This window comes from Mobula birostris, chromosome 5, assembly GCF_030028105.1.
Source record: "Mobula birostris isolate sMobBir1 chromosome 5, sMobBir1.hap1, whole genome shotgun sequence".
NCBI lineage: Eukaryota > Metazoa > Chordata > Chondrichthyes > Myliobatiformes > Myliobatidae > Mobula > Mobula birostris.
In genome coordinates this window covers 203,847,605-203,866,119 of record NC_092374.1, presented here as the reverse complement: position 1 = coordinate 203,866,119, position 18,515 = coordinate 203,847,605, and the positions used below count along the sequence as shown (strand labels likewise).

At 43.4% G+C, this 18,515-nt stretch overlaps 1 protein-coding gene across 1 annotated transcript; it reads left to right on the top strand.

Moving 5' to 3' along the window:
• The first annotated feature begins 199 nt into the window (after nucleotides 1-199).
• LOC140198298 (zinc-binding protein A33-like) lies at nucleotides 200-17,439 on the top strand. Its single transcript, XM_072259363.1, has 6 exons — nucleotides 200-641; nucleotides 11,951-12,046; nucleotides 12,322-12,555; nucleotides 14,988-15,010; nucleotides 15,117-15,232; nucleotides 16,868-17,439. The coding sequence occupies exons 1-6, from the start codon at nucleotides 276-278 to the stop codon at nucleotides 17,437-17,439; spliced, it is 1,407 nt and encodes a 468-aa protein (XP_072115464.1). The 5' UTR covers nucleotides 200-275.
• Nucleotides 17,440-18,515: the final 1,076 nt, after the last annotated feature.

Genomic DNA, 18,515 nt, shown 5'->3' with positions numbered 1-18,515 from the left:
TAGCCCTCCCGTTCATGTACGGATATAAACTTCTTTTAAATGCTGAAATCAAGCGTGCATCCACCACTCCACTGTATCACGTTTTTTGTGTGTCCTGCCTGGCCGGAGGTGCATGCGAGCTGGGGAAAAGTCCACTTGAAAAAATAACTTGAGATGGTGTGTTGATTGGTGCTGTAGTTCCGGGTAGAACACAGGAACAGAAAGTGAAAGCCAGCGTTTTTCGCTCTTCGGGCACCATTTTAGTTGGTCACTGTGAACTCAGAGAGTCCTTGGACATGGAAGATCATCTGTCTTGTGCTGTATGTCATAATCTGTTTCAAGATCCTGTCTTAATCGACTGTGATCACAGCTTCTGCCGATCCTGTATTACTCAGTACTGGAAGATCCCCGGCACAGCGGCCTGTCCCATATGTAGAAGAGAGACTTCCTCCAAAATTCTGAGGCCAAATCACACCCTCGCCGGCATCGTTGAGTCGTTTGCAAAACGGGAGACAACTCAGCAGGAATGCAGCCGCCACAAGGAGACCCTGACCCTGTTTTGCCAGACCGACAAGCAGGCCATCTGTGTGCTCTGTCAGCATTCAAAGGATCATCGTGGCCACGAGCTGTTGCTGCTGGAAGAGGCCGTGCAGGAGTTCAAGGTGAGCAGACTGCGAAAATCAAAACATCCAAACGTGTCAGTTTTATCTCCAGAATCCGAACTTTAGATAATGTGTTTCCGTTTAAAGGCGTAGTTCAGTATAACGTTGTTCGTAACTCAGAAAGATGAACAGGGTCCAAAACACACAAAGTTCTGGTGGAACTCAGCAAGTCAAGGGGAATAAAGTGTTGGCTGAGACCTTTAATCGGGACTAGAAAGACAGGAGCAGAAGCCAGAATGAGACCGAAACATCGATTGTATTTCCCTCTGTAGACCTGCTTAATTCCTCCATTTTTTTTTGTGTCGGAGTTCTAACTAATTCGAGTTCAAATCGCAAGAGGTCCCTGAAACATTGATGTTTCCCAATCAACCCCTTGTAATTCTTTCTGCAATATGCCCAATATTTAAAAAAAAGTACAACTCATCCTATGATATGGTGTGAACCCAGCCACCCAGAAGGCTTCCAATGAGCCAACACACACCATGAGATATAGGAGCAGTATTAGGCAATTTGGCCCATGGATTCTGCTCCACCGCTTCCTCATGACTGATACAATTTTCCTCTCAGACCCAGTCTCCTGCCTTCTCCCATATCCCTTCATGCCCTGACCAATCAAGAATCTATCTGCCTTTGCCTCAGACATACTTTAAGAATGCCTCCATAACTGCTTGTGGCAACGAATTCCATACATTCACCACTCTCTGGCTAAAGAAATTCCTGCTAATCTCCGTTCTAAAAAGATACCCCTCTATTCTGAGGATGCGTCCTCTGGTCTTAGACTTTCCCAACATAGGAAGCATCTTCTCCACATCCATGTACTCTCTCTTCCCATCTGCCCTGGGGCAGAGATGTCCTCAGATGTGGAGGAGGCTGTCATCTCAGACAGACCCCACGGTCCACTGCCTCTATCCTGCACCGTGGGAAATGAACCTTATTATCTGGGTCTGATGAGTTTCCTTCACATGCTCTGCTTTTCTCCCTTGGGAGGTTAATTGTCCATTGTAAATTGTCCCATGATCAGGCTAGTGTTAACCAGGGGTCTCAAAGGGCCAGAGGGGCCTAATTCACTCCGTATCTCTATAAAGTAAAAAAAAATCTGTAAACATCCTCTCTCACCTTGTACTTACGAAGAGATAGAAACATAGAAACACAGAAAATAGGTGCAGGAGTAGGCCATTCGGCCCTTCAAACCTGCACTGCCATTCAGTATGATCATGGCTGATCTTCCAGCTCAGAACCCTGCACCAGCCTTCCCTCCATACCTCCTGATCCCTTTAGCGACAAGGGCCATATCTAACTCCCTCTTAAATATAGCCAATGAACTGGCCTCAACTGTCTTCTGTGGCAGAGAATTCCACAGATTCACCACTCTCTGTGTGAAGAAGTTTTTCCTAATCTCAGTCCTAAAAGGCTTCCCCTTTATCCTCAAACTGTGACCCCTCATTCTGGACTTCTCCAACATCGGGAACAATCTTCCTGCATCTAGCCTGTCCAATCCCTTTAGGATTTTATACTTTTCAATCAGATCCCCCATCAATCTTCCGAATTCCAACGAGTATAAGCCTAGTTCATCCACTCTTTCATCATATGAAAGTCCTGCCATCCCAGGAATCATTCTGGTGAACCTTCTTTGTACTCCCTCTATGGCAAGGATGTCTTTCCTCAGATTAGGGGACCAAAACTGCACACAATACTCCAGGTGTGGTCTCACCAAGGCCTTGTACAACTGCAGTAGTACCTCCCTGCTCCTGTACTCGAATCCTCTCGCTATAAATGCCAGCATACCATTCGCCTTTTTCACCGCCTGCTGTACCTGCATGCCCGCTTTCAATGACTGGTGTATAATGACACCCAGGTCTCGTTGCACTTCCCCTTTTCCTAATTGGCCACCATTCAGATAGTAATCTGTTTTCCTGTTTTTGCCACCAAAGTGGATAACTTCACATTTATCCACATTAAATTGCATCTGCCATGAATTTGCCCACTCACCTAACCTATCCAAGTCACCCTGCATCCTCTTAGCATCCTCCTCACAGCTAACACTGCCACCCAGCTTCGTGTCATCCGCAAACTTGGAGATGCTGCATTTAATTCCCTCATCCAAGTCATTAATATATATTGTAAACAACTGGGGTCCCAGCACTGAGCCTTGCGGTACCCCACTAGTCACTGCCTGCCATTCTGAAAAGGTCCCATTTATTCCCACTCTTTGCTTCCTGTCTGCCAACCAATTCTGTATCCACATCAATACCTTACTCCCAATACCGTGTGCTTTAAGTTTGCACACTAATCTCCTGTGTGGGACCTTGTCAAAAGCCTTTTGAAAATCCAAATATACCACATCCACTGTTTCTCCCCTATCCACTCTACTAGTTACATCCTCAAAAAATTCTATGAGATTCGTCAAACATGATTTTCCTTTCACAAATCCATGCTGACTTTGTCTGATGATTTCACTGCTTTTCAAATGTGCTGTTATCACATCTTTGATAACTGACTCTCACAGTTTTCCCACCACCGATGTTAGACTAACCGGTCTATAATTCTCTGGTTTCTCTCTCCCTCCTTTTTTAAAAAGTGGGGTTACATTAGCCACCCTCCAATCCTCAGGAACTAGTCCAGAATCTAAAGAGTTTTGAAAAATTATCACTAATGCATCCACCATTTCTTGGGCTACTTCCTTAAGCACTCTGGTATGCAGAACATCTGGCCCTGGGGATTTATCTGCCTTTAATCCCTTCAATTTACCTAACACCACTTCCCTACTAACATGTATTTCCCTCAGTTCCTCCATCTCACTGGACTCTCTGTCCCCTACTATTTCCGGAAGATTATTTATGTCCTCCTTAGTGAAGACAGAAACAAAGTAATTATTCAATTGGTCTGCCATGTCCTTGCTCCCCATAATCAATTCACCTGTTTCTGTCTGTTGGGGACCTACATCTGTCTTAACTAATCTTTTTCTTTTTACATATCTATAAAAGCTTTTACAGTCAGTTTTTATTTTCCCTGCCAGTTTTCTCTCATAATCTTTTTTCCTCTTCCTAATTAAGCCCTTTGTCATCCTCTGCTGAACTCTGAATTTCTCCCAGTCCTCAGGTGAGCCACTTTTTCTGGCTAATTTGTATGCTTCTTCTTTGGAATTGATACTATCCCTGATTTCCCTTGTAAGCCACGGGTGCACTGCCTTCCTTGATTTATTCTTTTGCCAAACTAGGATGAACAATTGTTGTAGATCATCCATGCGATCTTTAAATGCTTGCCATTGCATATCCTCCGTCAACGCTTTAAGTGTCATTTGCCAGTCTATCTTAGCTAATTCACGTCTCATACATTCAAAGTTACCCTTCTTTAAGTTCAGAACCTTTGTTTCTGAATTAACTATGTCACTCTCCATCTTAATGAAGAATTCCACCATATTATGGTCACTCTTACCCAAGGACCTCTCACGACAAGATTGCTAATTAACCATTCCTCATTGCTCAATACCCAGTCTAGAATAGCCTGCTCTCTAGTTGGTTCCTCGACATGTTGGTTCAAAAAACCATCCCGCATACATTCCAAGAAATCCTCTTCCTCAGCACCTTTACCAATTTGGTTCACCCAATCTACATGTAGATTGAAGTCAACCATTATAACTGCTATTCCTTTATTGCACACATTTCTAATTTCCTGTTTACTACCATCCCCAACCTCACTACTACTGTTAGGTGGCCTGTACACAACTCCCACCAGCGTTTTCTGCCCCTTAGTCTTATGCAGCTCTACCCATATCGATTCCACATTTTCCCGGCTTATGTCCTTCCTTTCTATTGTGTTAATCTCCTCTCTAACCAGCAACGCCACCCCACCTCCTTTTCTTTCATGTCTATCCCTCCTGAATATTGAATATCCCTTAATGTTGAGCTCCCATCCTTGGTCACCCTGGAGCCATGTCTCTGTGATCCCAACTATATCATAATCATTAATAACAATCTGCACTTTCAATTCATCCACTTGTTATGAATGCTCCTTGCATTGACACACAAAGCCTTCAGGAGCGCTTTTACAACTCTCTTAGCCCTTATACAATTATGTTGAAAAGTGGCCCCTTTTGATGCTTGCCCTGGATTTGTCGGCCTGCCACTTTTACTTTTCACCTTACTACTTTATGCTTCTACCCTCATTTTACACCCCTCTGTCCCTCTGCACTGGTGAACTAACCCTGTTGTGAACTAACCCCTGTTGTGAACTAACCTCCTCTCGCCTAGCCTCTTTAATTTGATTCCCACCCCACAACCATTCTAGTTTAAAGTCACTTCAGTAGCCCTCGCTGATCTCCCTGCCAGGATATTGGTCCCCCTAGGATTCAAGTGTAACCCGTCCTTTTTGTACAGGTCACGCCTGCGCCAAAAGAAGTCCCAATGATCCAAAAACTTGAATCCCTGCCCCCTGCTCCAATCCCTCAGCCACGCATTTATCCTCCACCTCATCGCATTCCTACTCTCACTGTCGCATGGCACAGGCAGTAATCCGGAGATTACTACTTTTGCAGTCCTTTTTCTCAACTCCCTTCCTAGCTCCCTATGTTCTCCTTTCAGGACCTCTTCCCTTTTCCTACCTATGTCATTGGTACCTATATGTACCACGACCTCTGGCTCCTCACCCTCCCACTTCAGGATATCTTGGACACGATCAGAAATATCCCGGACCCTGGCACCAGGGAGGCAAACTACCATCCGGGTCTCTGGACTGCATCCACAGAATCGCCTATCTGACCCCCTTACTATCGAGTCCCCTATTACAACTGCCCTCCTCTTCCTTTCCCTACACTTCTGAGCTACAGGGCCGGACTCTGTGCCGGAGGCACGGCCACTGTCGCTTCCCCCGGGTAAGCTATCCCCCACAACAGTACTCAAACAGGAGTACCTGTTGTCAAGGGGCAGAACCACCGGGGTACTCTCTATTACTTGACTCTTCCCCTTCCCCCTCCTAACCGTGACCCACTTGTCTGCCCCCCGTGGCCCCGGTGTGACCACCTGCCTGTAACTCCTCTCTATCAACTCCTTACTCTCCCTGACCAGACGAAGGTCATCGAGCTGCAGCTCCAGTTCCCTAACGCGGTCCCTTAGGAGCTTCATCTCGGTGCACCTGGCGCAGATGTGGACGTCCTGGAGGCTTGGAGACTCCAGGACCTCCCACATCCGGCACCGAGAACAACAAACTGCCCTCACACTCATACTGCCCCTCTCCTCAAATAACAACAAAAAAAAATGAATACTGGGGAAGATGTTCAGAGACCTTCCTATAGAGTCCGACCTTGGTTACACTGGTGAACAGTGATACAACAGTGGGGTGATGCTTCAGGTTAAACTGCTAGATGACCTACCGAAATCAGATTTTAGTCACACAAAGTACTCTGATGGAAAGTGAAACAATGATGGAAAAGATTCCACTCTGTCTGTGTTGTCTGGTAGTTGTTGCACAGTGGCCAGGAACATTCAAAGAATTCGTGCTTCTTCTACTTTCCTGCCAGTGCCGGTATGGAATTTGTACGTTCTCCCTGTGACTGCGTGTGTTTCTTTTAGATGCACCAGTTTCTTCCCACAATCCAAAGACATACCGGTTGGACTTAATTAGAAATTGTCCCACGATTAGGCTACAAATAAATTGGGGGATTGGTGGGCAATGTGGCTCGAAGGGTCAGAAGGGTCTACCCACACTGAATCTCAATAAATTACTTCATTAATTAGTTAAATGGGCGTGGAAACACATCATCCTTGACACCAAGTAGTGGCCTGACAAGAAGAGGATATGTATTCACTGAAGCAAAACTGGTAAATGATGACTAAACCTTCCCACAAAATGCTGGAGGAACTCAGCAGGCCAGGCAGCTTCAAGGAAAGGAGTACAGTGGACATTACGGGCTGAAACTCTTTGGCAAGATTATCCTGCCTTCAGTCCTCCAACATTTTGCGTGTGTTGCTCGGATTTCCAGCATTTGCAGATTATCTCTTGTTTTTGACTAAACCTTCCCATCAATTGGCCCAATACCAGTTCAACCAGTTCAGCAATAGGCTCTATGTGACCCTTCCTTGGAAGGTCATCTGCATTTTAACTGTCTGCAATATTACTGCTGTAATTTTCATGCTATGTAGGGTGATTACATTGACTCTTAATCTCCCTGAGCAACACAATCCCTTGTGTTTTCCTCTCCTCGATGAAACCAAAACAGTCTCGCACATTAAACTTATGCATTCCACAAGGATTATTCTCTCAGTTGCTGGAATTCTGGACTCTCCCTGAACAAGTCTGGGAAACCTAGCATGCCAAACTTAAAATAATGAAGATTCTTGAAGATTCTTGGCTCAGAATGTTGACTGTTTACTCTTTCGTGTAGATGCTGCCTGACCTGCTGAATTCCTCCAGCATTGCGTGTGTGCGTGCGTGTGTGTGTGTGTGTGTGTGTGTGTGTGTGTGTGTGTGTGTGTGTGTGTGTGTATGTTGCTTTGGATTTCCAGCATCTGCAGATTTTCTCACGTTTGTGGTTCAAATAATTTTTTCCAACATTCATAACTGATGTGTCACTCATTCAATACATTACATACATATGTAACTCCCTGTGAATAACTCAACCTCATATCATTAATGCTCTACTGTTCTACAGAGTGGGGTTTGTATTCAGGTGCCAACAAATTCACACCGATCTGCAAAATTCCTTTCAGAATGATCTGAAACTCTTGCTTCACTGTGTTGAGTCCTGAAATGACCATACATTGTGTAGTCTGTACCAAGCATAAATTATTTAAAGATTTCAAATAATTTATAGAAATTCCCTTGATAATTGCAAAATCTGATTCTGCTAATGAAGGTTTTGTGCACATGGTGTCTTGTACTTTGAATACCAAACACAAATCAGAAAATAATTAACAGCCCAGGACGTTTGCATGTGTTGAGTCAAGACTGATGCAGATACATAGTGTATCAGTGAATCCATTTGTGAGAGTTCTGAGAGCTTCCCTCATGCAGAAGGCTCCCTGGTCAGGGATCTCACTGCACCAGATAGGCTGAGGGAAATCAGCTGAATGCTTGGGGGGCAAACATCGATGTGATCTAGATGCATCTTAACGTTGTCCTCAGCTCGGTAAACCACATGGACTTTCCATCCCAGATACACAGCTCACCAAACTGCAGGTGTTTCAGCAATTGAACTACAATCTTGAGTAAGAATGTCCTGCACATCCCAACCTTGTTAACAAATTCCCCCAGTTCTTGTGAATTGTCCTTCTGATCAAAAGCTGTGAATTGCCTGCTGGCTGTGTGCCTGGAGACCCGAGTTCTTTGGGCACAGAGCTCGCAAGAAGCCATGCAACAGGCTTTTAACACCATAAATCGGCGAGTTGTTCATTATGTCTCCCCTCTTGCTGTGAAATGGGGAGACCTGTTTTTCCCTGATTAGGGAGAGAGAGAGAGAGAGCCTGTGTTGTGTTGAATGACCGGGTGAGCAAGTAGTGTTTAGGGTACTGCAATTCTGTGTCTTTATTGATGCTTTGCTGCTGCTTTTTTTATATAGTTTATTTTCAATATTTTCAAAAAAATCCAATGATATCAACAAGAACATACCAGCTCAGACATGTGTAAAAATGAAATAAGCAAAAAAAAAAGGGACATAACTTTAGAGGGATGCCTATTGTACAAAGTGCTCAAACATAGTAAACATTAAATCTCAAATGAGGGCCGTGAGAAATCAGCTGGGGGGAAATTGTTCATCCGCTCCCAGCCTCGTCCAGGTAGGCAAGAAATGGATCCCAGATAGCTGATAGACAGAAGGGTAAATCCTGTGCAATGTAAGTTTAGAGTAGTGGAGACAGTGGACAACTTTAAACTGGCTCATTTGGTGTCTGATGGTAACGGAGCAAGCCTGTATCATAGACAAACTCTTGCCTCAGGCAGCTTCAGATAACTCAATGCCCAACTCCTCTCTCCAGGCATCTCTAATCTTCACAGTAGGTGCTACAGTGCAACCATCAAACGAAAGTACAAACGTAGAAATGAGATGCTTGGAGTCAGGAGGGTTCTTTAAAATATCAAAAAATATATGCTTTCCTGGAAGGATTTCAAAATTACAAATCTTAAATTGAATTGTGATGACAGACCAAATTATCAGAAGATTGATGCCGATAAGAGGACAATGGGGGAACATTCAGAAATGTTAATGAGAGATGAGAGGGATTAACGAAAAGGTGACACAGTTCCAAGTATTGTCAGAGACCGGTTGCTTTGAACTGTTTGAAGTTTGATTGACAGGCGATACCCCAGCAGGGGGATAAAAGGGACAGGTTTGCTAAGACACGACACACACGACACCACGAGGTAACGAGACCCTGGAAGCGGTGTGCCCCCACAAGTTGGTGCAAGTTTTGGAATGTCTGGTCGTGGGATCAGCCATAGACGCACAGGGTAGAAAGGTATGGGTTGGCAGGAACCTGGTGTGTGTGTCCGCCCTTGCCTGGGTGCCGGGTTCACCGCAGAAGAACGATCGTATCTGGAACGGAGGGGTCACAGTCGGTGACCTCAGAAGACAATACAAAGGGCTCGCCTGAAAGCTAACTGCGAGGAATATCGAAGGTCTGTTTGGAATCCGATTTGCATATTCATTCGTTCTCTCTCTCCCTCCCCAACAGCACAACAGCAATTACTGCGAACTGAAACCGAACTGAATCTGTCACTTGTGACTGATAATTTTACCCCTAGACTGCGATAGAGCTTGATTGATCCTATTATCCTAGTTCTGTGTACATGTGTGTTTATTCATAATTTATATCCTTACTGTTAGAATACTGTGTTACTTATTTCTTTAATAAAACTATCTTAGTTCCAGTAATGCAGACTCCAACTAAGTGGTCCATTTCTGCTGGTTTGGCAACCCAGTTACGGGGTACGTAACATAAGGTAGTGTCTAATTTGTAAGTAACAAAAAAAAGTGCGAATGAGGCAGCTCAAATTTCTCTTTCAGCAGAATAAATGTTGCAAACTGTCCCTCTATGTACAGGTCTTCAATAGAAACTAGACACTTTCCCTTCAAGCATGGTAGATTTTATCTGACCATGAGGGTAGAAAGGAGTGATTGAATCAGATTGGTGTTTGTACAGAGGTCTCTGGTAAATTCAGAACACTCCTAATCTGATTTAGAATTCTGACGGAATTTTTCAAAACAAAAACTTTTTGAAGTCCCAGGCTTTTCTAACTTAGAGAACAGCATGGCTGGCAAGGAGGAATTGACAACAGAGTTAGACTCCATACATAGCCACTTTTTGTCCAGTTGATTGAGTATCCTGATAGTCTGCCAAAACAGGTGATTAAATCTAGAAGAAGGGGACTGACTTTTCTGAGTTTTGTAAGTAGAGTATCACATCTTTGGCATATGAACTAATAAGTGTTTCAATACCTCCCACCTTCAAACCCGCAATATTTGGGTGACTTCTTATTTTTAGGTCAAGGGGATCTACCGCAATGGCCCTTGTGGCTAAAGGGATCGGGGGTATGGAGAGAAGACAGGTACAGGGTTCTGAGTTGGATGATCAGCCATGATCGTACTGAATGGCGGTGCAGGCTCGAAGTGTTGAATGGCCTACTCCTGCACCTATTTTCAATGTTTCTATGTTTCTATCAAGAACTTGTTTCCTTTGTACCCCACGGGTCGTAGTCTGCTGCGGTGCAGGATCAGCTCTTTCTCTTGAAAGTGATGGATACGTGCCAAGATGGTGCGCGGCTTAGCGCAGTCAGCCGGATTCAGCTGGAGAGAGCGATGTGCATGATCGACTTTAACCGGGTATGAGAAATGCTCTTCCCCGAGCAACTTGGGAATCAGTCTGGAAACAAATTCAGGATGTATATTGTAAATCTAATCTAATCTAAATACGTTTCTCTGACATTAAATGTACCCATTGAAATGTCCTTCTGTTGGAAAGATAGGCAGACAGATAGTAAGATTGTTAAGTACAAACATAGAATCACATGAAATCATTGAAACAGACTTCCTAGGTCACAAACTCAGAGACTAAATATTTCCAACATTTACAGTCGATTTCAGATTTCCAGCTTCGGTTTTAAAAAAAAAATCTTCTTTTTGAATCATGAGCCGTCATAGATCAGATCCCACCCTCATGACACCAGCTTATAGGATCAGAGGTGATTGTATTGTAGTCTCAATCCAATTCCTGTCATCCCCAGGAAACCTTCAACCTCTTGCTTCACAAGAAGATACCGACACATTCAGGGCCATTTTCACTGGAAGGGAGTTCCAACCATTTATGATCTTCTAAGGGAATGAAAAATAATCTTTTAGGAGTGGCTAATGCCTTATTTTTGAATATGACCCTAAGTTCAAGGTTCTGTCACAGGAATAGACATAATCTCCACGTCCACTCTATCATTACCCTTCAGGATCTGTATCTGTCTGTCATGTGCGGTACAGTGGTACAGGAGCTGTAGTTCCAGAGACCCATTTACTGTCTGTGTGGAGTTTCACATTCTGTCTGTGACGCTGGGAGTTTCCACCAGGTGCTCCAGTTTCTTTCCACATCACAAAGACATGCAGGATATTGGTTTAATTGGCCACTGTAAATTGTTTGTGGTGTGTAGCTGAGGATAAGGCTGGTTGGGTGGAATGCGAGGGCAATAAGGTGGGATTAGTACAGCTCGGAAGTGATGAAGCACCTATGTCCACGTTGAGACCGTAAATCTGATCCATTTCTCATGGGACAACCCGCTGATTCCACATATTATTTCCATTAACTGTAATTGTAATGTTATTAATATTTTTCATCAATAATCTTATTTTAAAACATTACAATTAAATAACATTCGACATAGAGAGAGTTCAGGGTTATAATCTCTGGACTTAAATTCCAAATAAATAATCTTGAACGCCACATAGGGAAGGAAAAGCCTGACACAGCCATGGTCTAATGATGATATCTTACAGCCCAGCTGATGCCCATCATAATCCACATTGCTGGTCGTGCCTTTCACTATCAGGCACCTAAACTCTGTCATTGCATTTCTGTCGTTCTTCCTGTAAGCGCATCCTTAAAAACTCTTTTCCCAATGTTTTGTTCACAGATATTATTAATTCCGCGGTTGAAATATTAGGGGAGATCGTTTCACTCTATTGTGCTCATACTTCTCACTTTATATGAAATACTTATACTACTTTATTCAAGAGAATGAAACCTTTCTAAGAATCTCTGTTAATTAAACAAAATAAAGTATTTAGTTTTCAGACCTCCAGAGACACCAAATTGTAAAAGGAAATTGATCTCTTGCAGGAAGAACTGAAAACCTCACTGAAGCCAATTCTGGACAAGAAAGAGGAATGTGCTGCTGTAAAAAGTGATTATGAGAAAACATTACAGCATATTCAGGTACATAATAATATCACATTGTTCCATAAGCTGCAATCACATTTTGTTTTGCTTTGAAACTCAAACTGCGAGTGAATAATTCAGTCAACCTAATTATCCCTCACTGACCTCCTGTATTGGTAAATCCTGAGAAAACTAATATGCCTCCCCCTTAACCTTAGTTAGAGCCTCCTGTTCAGAGTAAGTTGTTGCCTGGCTTCCAGTAGTGAGATGTCACTGATTCTGGTAACAACACAATATCTGTCAGTGCTCAAACTCTCTCTTATTTTCCAAAGGACCAGGGAGAAATGGCAGAGAAACAGATTAAAGCAGAGTTCGAAACACTGCATCATTTTCTCCGTGACCAAGAAAGGATCGCGCTGGAAGATCTCAAACTGGAGAGAGAGAGAAACTGCCTGGAGATGAAGGGAAAGATCGAGGATGCAACAGAAGTCATCTCATCACTTTCAGACACCATTCAGGATATTGAAGAAGGGCTGAAGGAAGAGGACAGCATTAAATTTTTAACAGTACCTTGACCTGATTTTATTCTCTCCATTCTTTTGTTAACACTGCTATTAGGATCAAACAGTTTGCCATTCCACCATAAACTATTATTACTCTAATGGTTTAGAGTCAGGCCGTTCCTCTCATCAGGCCCTCAGCGATGTTTACTAGCATTACCAGCCCCTGACACCCATTACTATATGATCCAGCTTCAGTCTCACCTCAAATTTTACAGTTTGAAAACTCTCTCTTATTCTCTATCTGTTTTAAACTTCTTTTACTTCAGTTAATTATCTGAATTTGAGCAAGTGACCCCTTCCCTTTGAATCCTCTGCTTCACCATATATTCAGCTAATACATATTTTGGATCCACCATGTTTGGTGAAATGATGAGATGAGATGGTGATAAATAGATGTTATGGTGAAGTAAACAGGATGGTGGGTGGTAGCTTGGTGCCTGGTGAAATTCAATGCTGAGAAAGAGGACGTGTTATACTTCACCAGGAAGAGGAAAATGTACCACTAGAGATCACAGTGCTAAACTTGTTACACCAAGAGAGCCATCTCAAAATACATGCCCATTGCTCACTAATACAAAATGCACTAACCCCTGTAATATTCACATTTATTATCAAATTAGGTAGATGTCACTTTATACTAACTTGAGATTCATTTGTGCATCATTTGTGTCATTTGTTTCACTAATTCTGGTGCCCAGTAGCATAAGTATTCCTCCGAAATTATGGCAATGTGAAGAACATAGAACAGAACCGCACAGGAACAACCCTTTGTCACAACCACAGATTCGGCAATTGCACTCGTGAACATGCAGGTGTCAGCTAATTATTATTTCATTGTGATAGTATTTAACTCCATTCATTCCGTCCTGGTGTTTGTTGAGACTTAGACATAGCTATTATGCATTCCGTCTTGCCTGAGAAATTGTACTGTCGTGTCAACTGACTCTGAAGACTAGCGGTATTCGTTTCATTCTTAGTTGTTCTTTTCAGCCGCAGTGTAGGCTTCGTTTTCAATTTGGGTGTTTATTCAACGGCCCTGTTTATTGTTCTCTTTTTCCCTTTAACGTTGTTCACATTGAAGTCTGTGAAATATCGATCTGATCAGCGTCTCTGACTTCTCACTTGGGCCATGTCTGTATCAGGTGACACTCTTTGTCCCATGATGTTTTTGCTGAACATGATGCCTTATTAATCTGAACCCCTCCTGCATGTACATGGTCCACACTCCTCCTGTTTATTCACGTCGATCTATAAGTCTCTGAACCACCATTATCTACTTCCAGCAGCACCCTTTGCAGCAAATTCCAGGCATCCACCACTCTCTGTGTGAAACCTTTGCCCAGTATCTCTCCTTTAAACTTTCCGCTACTACCTGAAGTCTTGTCCTCTCCTATTTTAAATTTCATACCCTCTAATCCAGGCAGCATCCTGGTGAACATCACACGCATCCTTTAGAATATTTTCACATCGTTCCTGTAATGGGTGATAAGAATAGCACATGGTTTATCAAGTTAACTTCATTCAGAAACAACAACAACATTCTCAATCACGGCACATTTACAGTGAAACTCCAGTGACCACTACCCAGTCTCTCCCTACTCACTGGTCTCAGACCGGGAGTTTGACCATAACTGTGCAGTGTGGGAGAATGTTCTGACTGTTCTGAGCATCAGCAGTAAATCCAAGAGGGAACAGAGGACAAATGTCCTCTGACTGAGCCAGTTTTCTGCTCTAACCACCCTGTGATGCCTCCGGTTTTTAATCCTGTCAGTTCTGATGTGCAGTGAGCGCGTACTATTCCTCGTGTTGTGGGATATCCGTCCATAGGGTAACAGAATCAGAATCCGGTTTAGTATCACTGGCAATTGTCATTAAAAATGTGTTGCTTGCAGCAGCAGTGCATTCTAATACAATGTTTAAAATTATAGATATATGAAAAGTAAATAATTAGGGAAAAAGAGAAACAAAAAAGAAAAAAATCGTGAGATAGTATACATGGGTTCAATGTCCATTCAGAATTCTGGTGTCAGAAGGGAAGAAGCTGTTCCTAAAACTATGTGTGTGTGTGTCTTCAGTCTCCTGTACCTCCTCCTTGATGGCCGCTGTGAGAAGAGGTGATGTGGATCCTTTATGACAGATGAGGCCTCACCTTTTGAAGATGTCCTCGAATCTGGGGAGGCTGGTGCCCATGATGGTGATGCAACCAGTTAAGATACTCTCCACAGTACTTTTTGTAGAAATTTGTGAGTATTTGGTGACAAATCAAATCTCCTCTAACTCTGAATGAAATGTAGTCACAAACATACCTTCTTTGTAACTGCATCACCGTGCCCAGGATAGAATCTTAGAGATGTTGACTCCCAGGAACATTTCTGTTACTTTGTGGTTGAATTCTTATCTCTATAGAAATATTAATGCTTGTTTTTATTCCACAGAGATTTCCAGAAACACAGAAAAGGTATACTGTAACTTACTTCCTGTGTTGATATGAGTTGAAATTTCTATTTCTAACTTGGTTTAACCCCCAGGCAATGGATCACTACTGACATTGTCATCTCTTCCAGAGCAAAGCAACCTGTGCCAGAGATGCAGAAGGTTTACCCTTTAATAAATGTGGGGAAGCATTTTGGCTCACTGCAGTACAGAGTGTGGAAGAAGATGCTGACCGTCATCAATGCAGGTGGGGTGGAGACTTTGTGATGCAGTTCTTAAAACTCTCATTGATTTGATTTCTATTTGATATTTTTGTCAATTTACAGCATTACTTCACTTGTAGCTTTAATAAATAAACCCCCCAGGCTAGAAATCTCATTGAAGCACGAGGGAGCAGATATGGGAAACGCTGACCTCGTGATGTCTGTTGGCCTGGTGGCAGTCTGTAGAATGTTGGTTATTTGCACATGGCTTGTCCATGCCTGTGTTATTTCCTGTTGGCAGTGCACACTTTGTAGGTGGGCATGGACTGATAAGAAATGTGATGGTCAGTAGGCAGGGGACTTCGCTTGAGAATGACTAGCTAATAACTGAAGGTCTGCATCTATCTGTTCCCAGTTCTAGTCATCCTCTACCCCAGTGATCATTTCAAAGGGCAAATGAAAGGATTCTTGAGAAGTTTCAGATAAAAGTTAGTCTGAGCGGTATGTGTAAGACTGCATGTTCAAAGGCTCAGGACAAACACAAGAAACTGATCTTTGGGTCTCTTCTGCTTTCAGTTTCTGTGATTTACACCACGGCCCCTCCACCACTGTCATGCATCAACATTCGCCACCCATTTGCAGTCATTTGGCATTAGAGAGGCTGCATCTGTTGCTTCTTCAACTGTGCCTGTTCCCACCTATACCACACCTTGTCATTTCCCTGATGTTGGTACAAGGCAAACCTGCATTGTGGTTAAATGAGGAAAGCTTTTCCTTCCCAAATTAACCTCACCACTGTACAGAAGGAGGGTTCCCTCTCACCAGGGCTGATGACCAAGCTGGTTTCTTTACCATGGAATAGAGTGCAGTTCCACGGAATGTTCTGAGAGACACTAGTGAAGTTTAAGAGACTGCTAGACAGGTATAGGGAGGAATTTAAGGTGAGGGGTTATATGGGAGGCAGGGTTTGAGGGTCAGCACAACACTGTGGGCTGAAGGGCATTTAATGTGCTGTACTATTTTATGTTCTATGTTCTATCTCCAGTTAGTTTTGGAGAAATGAGAATTTGGAAAGGGCTCTTTAATGGAATGCAGTCGGCTGTGAGGTGTGATGTCAAAGGGGCGTCAAATCTTTGACAATCTGTATGAATGATTTGTTGTGACAGTGGTGTGCAAGTATCCATGTCTGCTGATGAAACAGACCGAATTCCCATTGTGGGCTGTGAGAAAGATGCAGAGGGATGTCAGAATGATGGACAGTTGACATTGCTGGTCTGGAGCTTTCATCAGGACAGAAGGATAGAGGGAATGGAGGGTGGTGACCAGTGTTGAGAGATGGGGGGAAGTGCTGGATCAGGAGGTATCAATGCCACTGGGGGTGCATGTGAACAGCTGTCCTTTGAGCCCTCTCCAACTCAGACACGGCCTTTCCGTGTTGCACATGACCTCCCACAGAGCCTCTGGTCTTTCCGCACACGCTCTCTGCCTTTCACTCTCACCCAGCTGCATCTGGTAGGAACGTGCTCTCCTTTACCTGTTGTGCAGGTGGGGAGCAGACTGGTCATTGGTCTGTCTCTGTGTTGAGATCTTTGGATCCCTACTGATTCCACAGCTGCCAATGTGCTGTCGGGAGGGTGGTGAGTGTGACTGACTGACATTCTGTGTCCATCTGTTCCCAGCTCCGGTCATCCTTGACCCCAACACAACCCATCCTTCTCTTCTGCTGTCCGATGATCTGAGAAGTGTGAGATACACCGGGAAATGGAGGGGCCTCCCCAAGAACCCACAGAGGTTTGATCCCTGTGTGTGTGTCTTGGGATCAGAAGGATTCACATCAGGAAGACATTCCTGGGAGGTGGAAGTGGGAAATAAGACTAACTGGGACATTGGCATAGCCAAGGATTCCATCAACAGGAAGGAGAAAATCATCCTGACACCAGATAATGGATATTGGGCAGTGGCACTGAGAAATGGGACAGAGTACTCGGCCTGTACTCAGCCATGGAAACGCCTAGCGCTGAGTGTTCACCCGAGAAAGATCCGGATCTACCTGGATTATGAAGGAAGAAAAGTGTCCTTTCATGATGTGGATAACCTGACTCACATCTACACTTTCATTGCTACATTTAATGGGAAACTATACCCTTACTTCTGTCCATATCTTAATCGTGATGGCAAGAATTCTGATCCACTGATAATCTGTCACCACAGAGTAACAATCCAGGAGGATGAAGATCCAACCTGGGAATAAAACAGTAGCTGGCATCGGGTAAAACACTCCCAGACCTTATATCGATAGGGAGCCTTCACAGGAAGCACGGAGAGAATTGGAAATCTGGACTGAGTAGCTAATAATCTGCCCCAGGACTCAGCGGGACAGTGTGGGGATCTGGCAGTGGTGCAGGTTCTGGGAAACCTCACTGACATCAACAGGGAGAGTCTGGAAAACCAGGAGCAGAAAACCCAGTTGTATTCCATAGTCTGCACTTTCCATCAGATTATTTGTTCATATGCTAACCACAGAATTGTTGGTGATTCAAGACCATCCTACCCTTGGTTGACATTAAAATGAATGCAATGTATTCCTGCAGATTATGTCTTTGGGATTCACAAAAATTGTCTATTTGGAACAGAACCAGAGGAACTGCAGGGTTATCAGGAATGTTGAGGGTGTTTATACACTTTTTCAAAAGACATGAATGATGAGGTGACATTGGACAACAAATTTGATTTTCTGAAGCATCTCGGAAGCATGCCAGCTCTCTGCAGGAGTGAAGGAATCAATCCTGTTCCCTGGGTGTTTCTCGGTGATCCTGTATTTTTCTACGCTTTCATGCAGTCACATTGCACTCTTTAAAATCTGCGGCAGTCTCAGTTCCTGACCCACTTTAGGCAGATAACTCCATATCTCAGCCATAGGCTGCATGAGAAAGCCTTTCTGTGTGTCTTCTATTGAACTGAATTAAATTGACTTTATTGCTTACATCCTTCATATACTTGAGGAGTAAAAATCTTTATGTTATGTCTCTGTCCAATGTACAATGTTCAATTTATAGTAATTTATAATAAATGTTATGTACAACAGGATACTCACAAATCTGAAGGTTCAAAATTTCAGAGAACAGGAATGAATCTTCCATCACAGCAGCTGTAACTGGTGCAGTTTCACCACAAAGACAATCACCACAACACTGGTCTGTGATGGAGGCTGTCATCAGAGCAGACTCAATGTGTTGGAACTCCTCTCAAACAACTCTCCAATTCTGTAAATTCACTTGGATTTGTTCGGGGTCCAGCACCTCTTTCCTGTTTGTTCCCCATAACAAC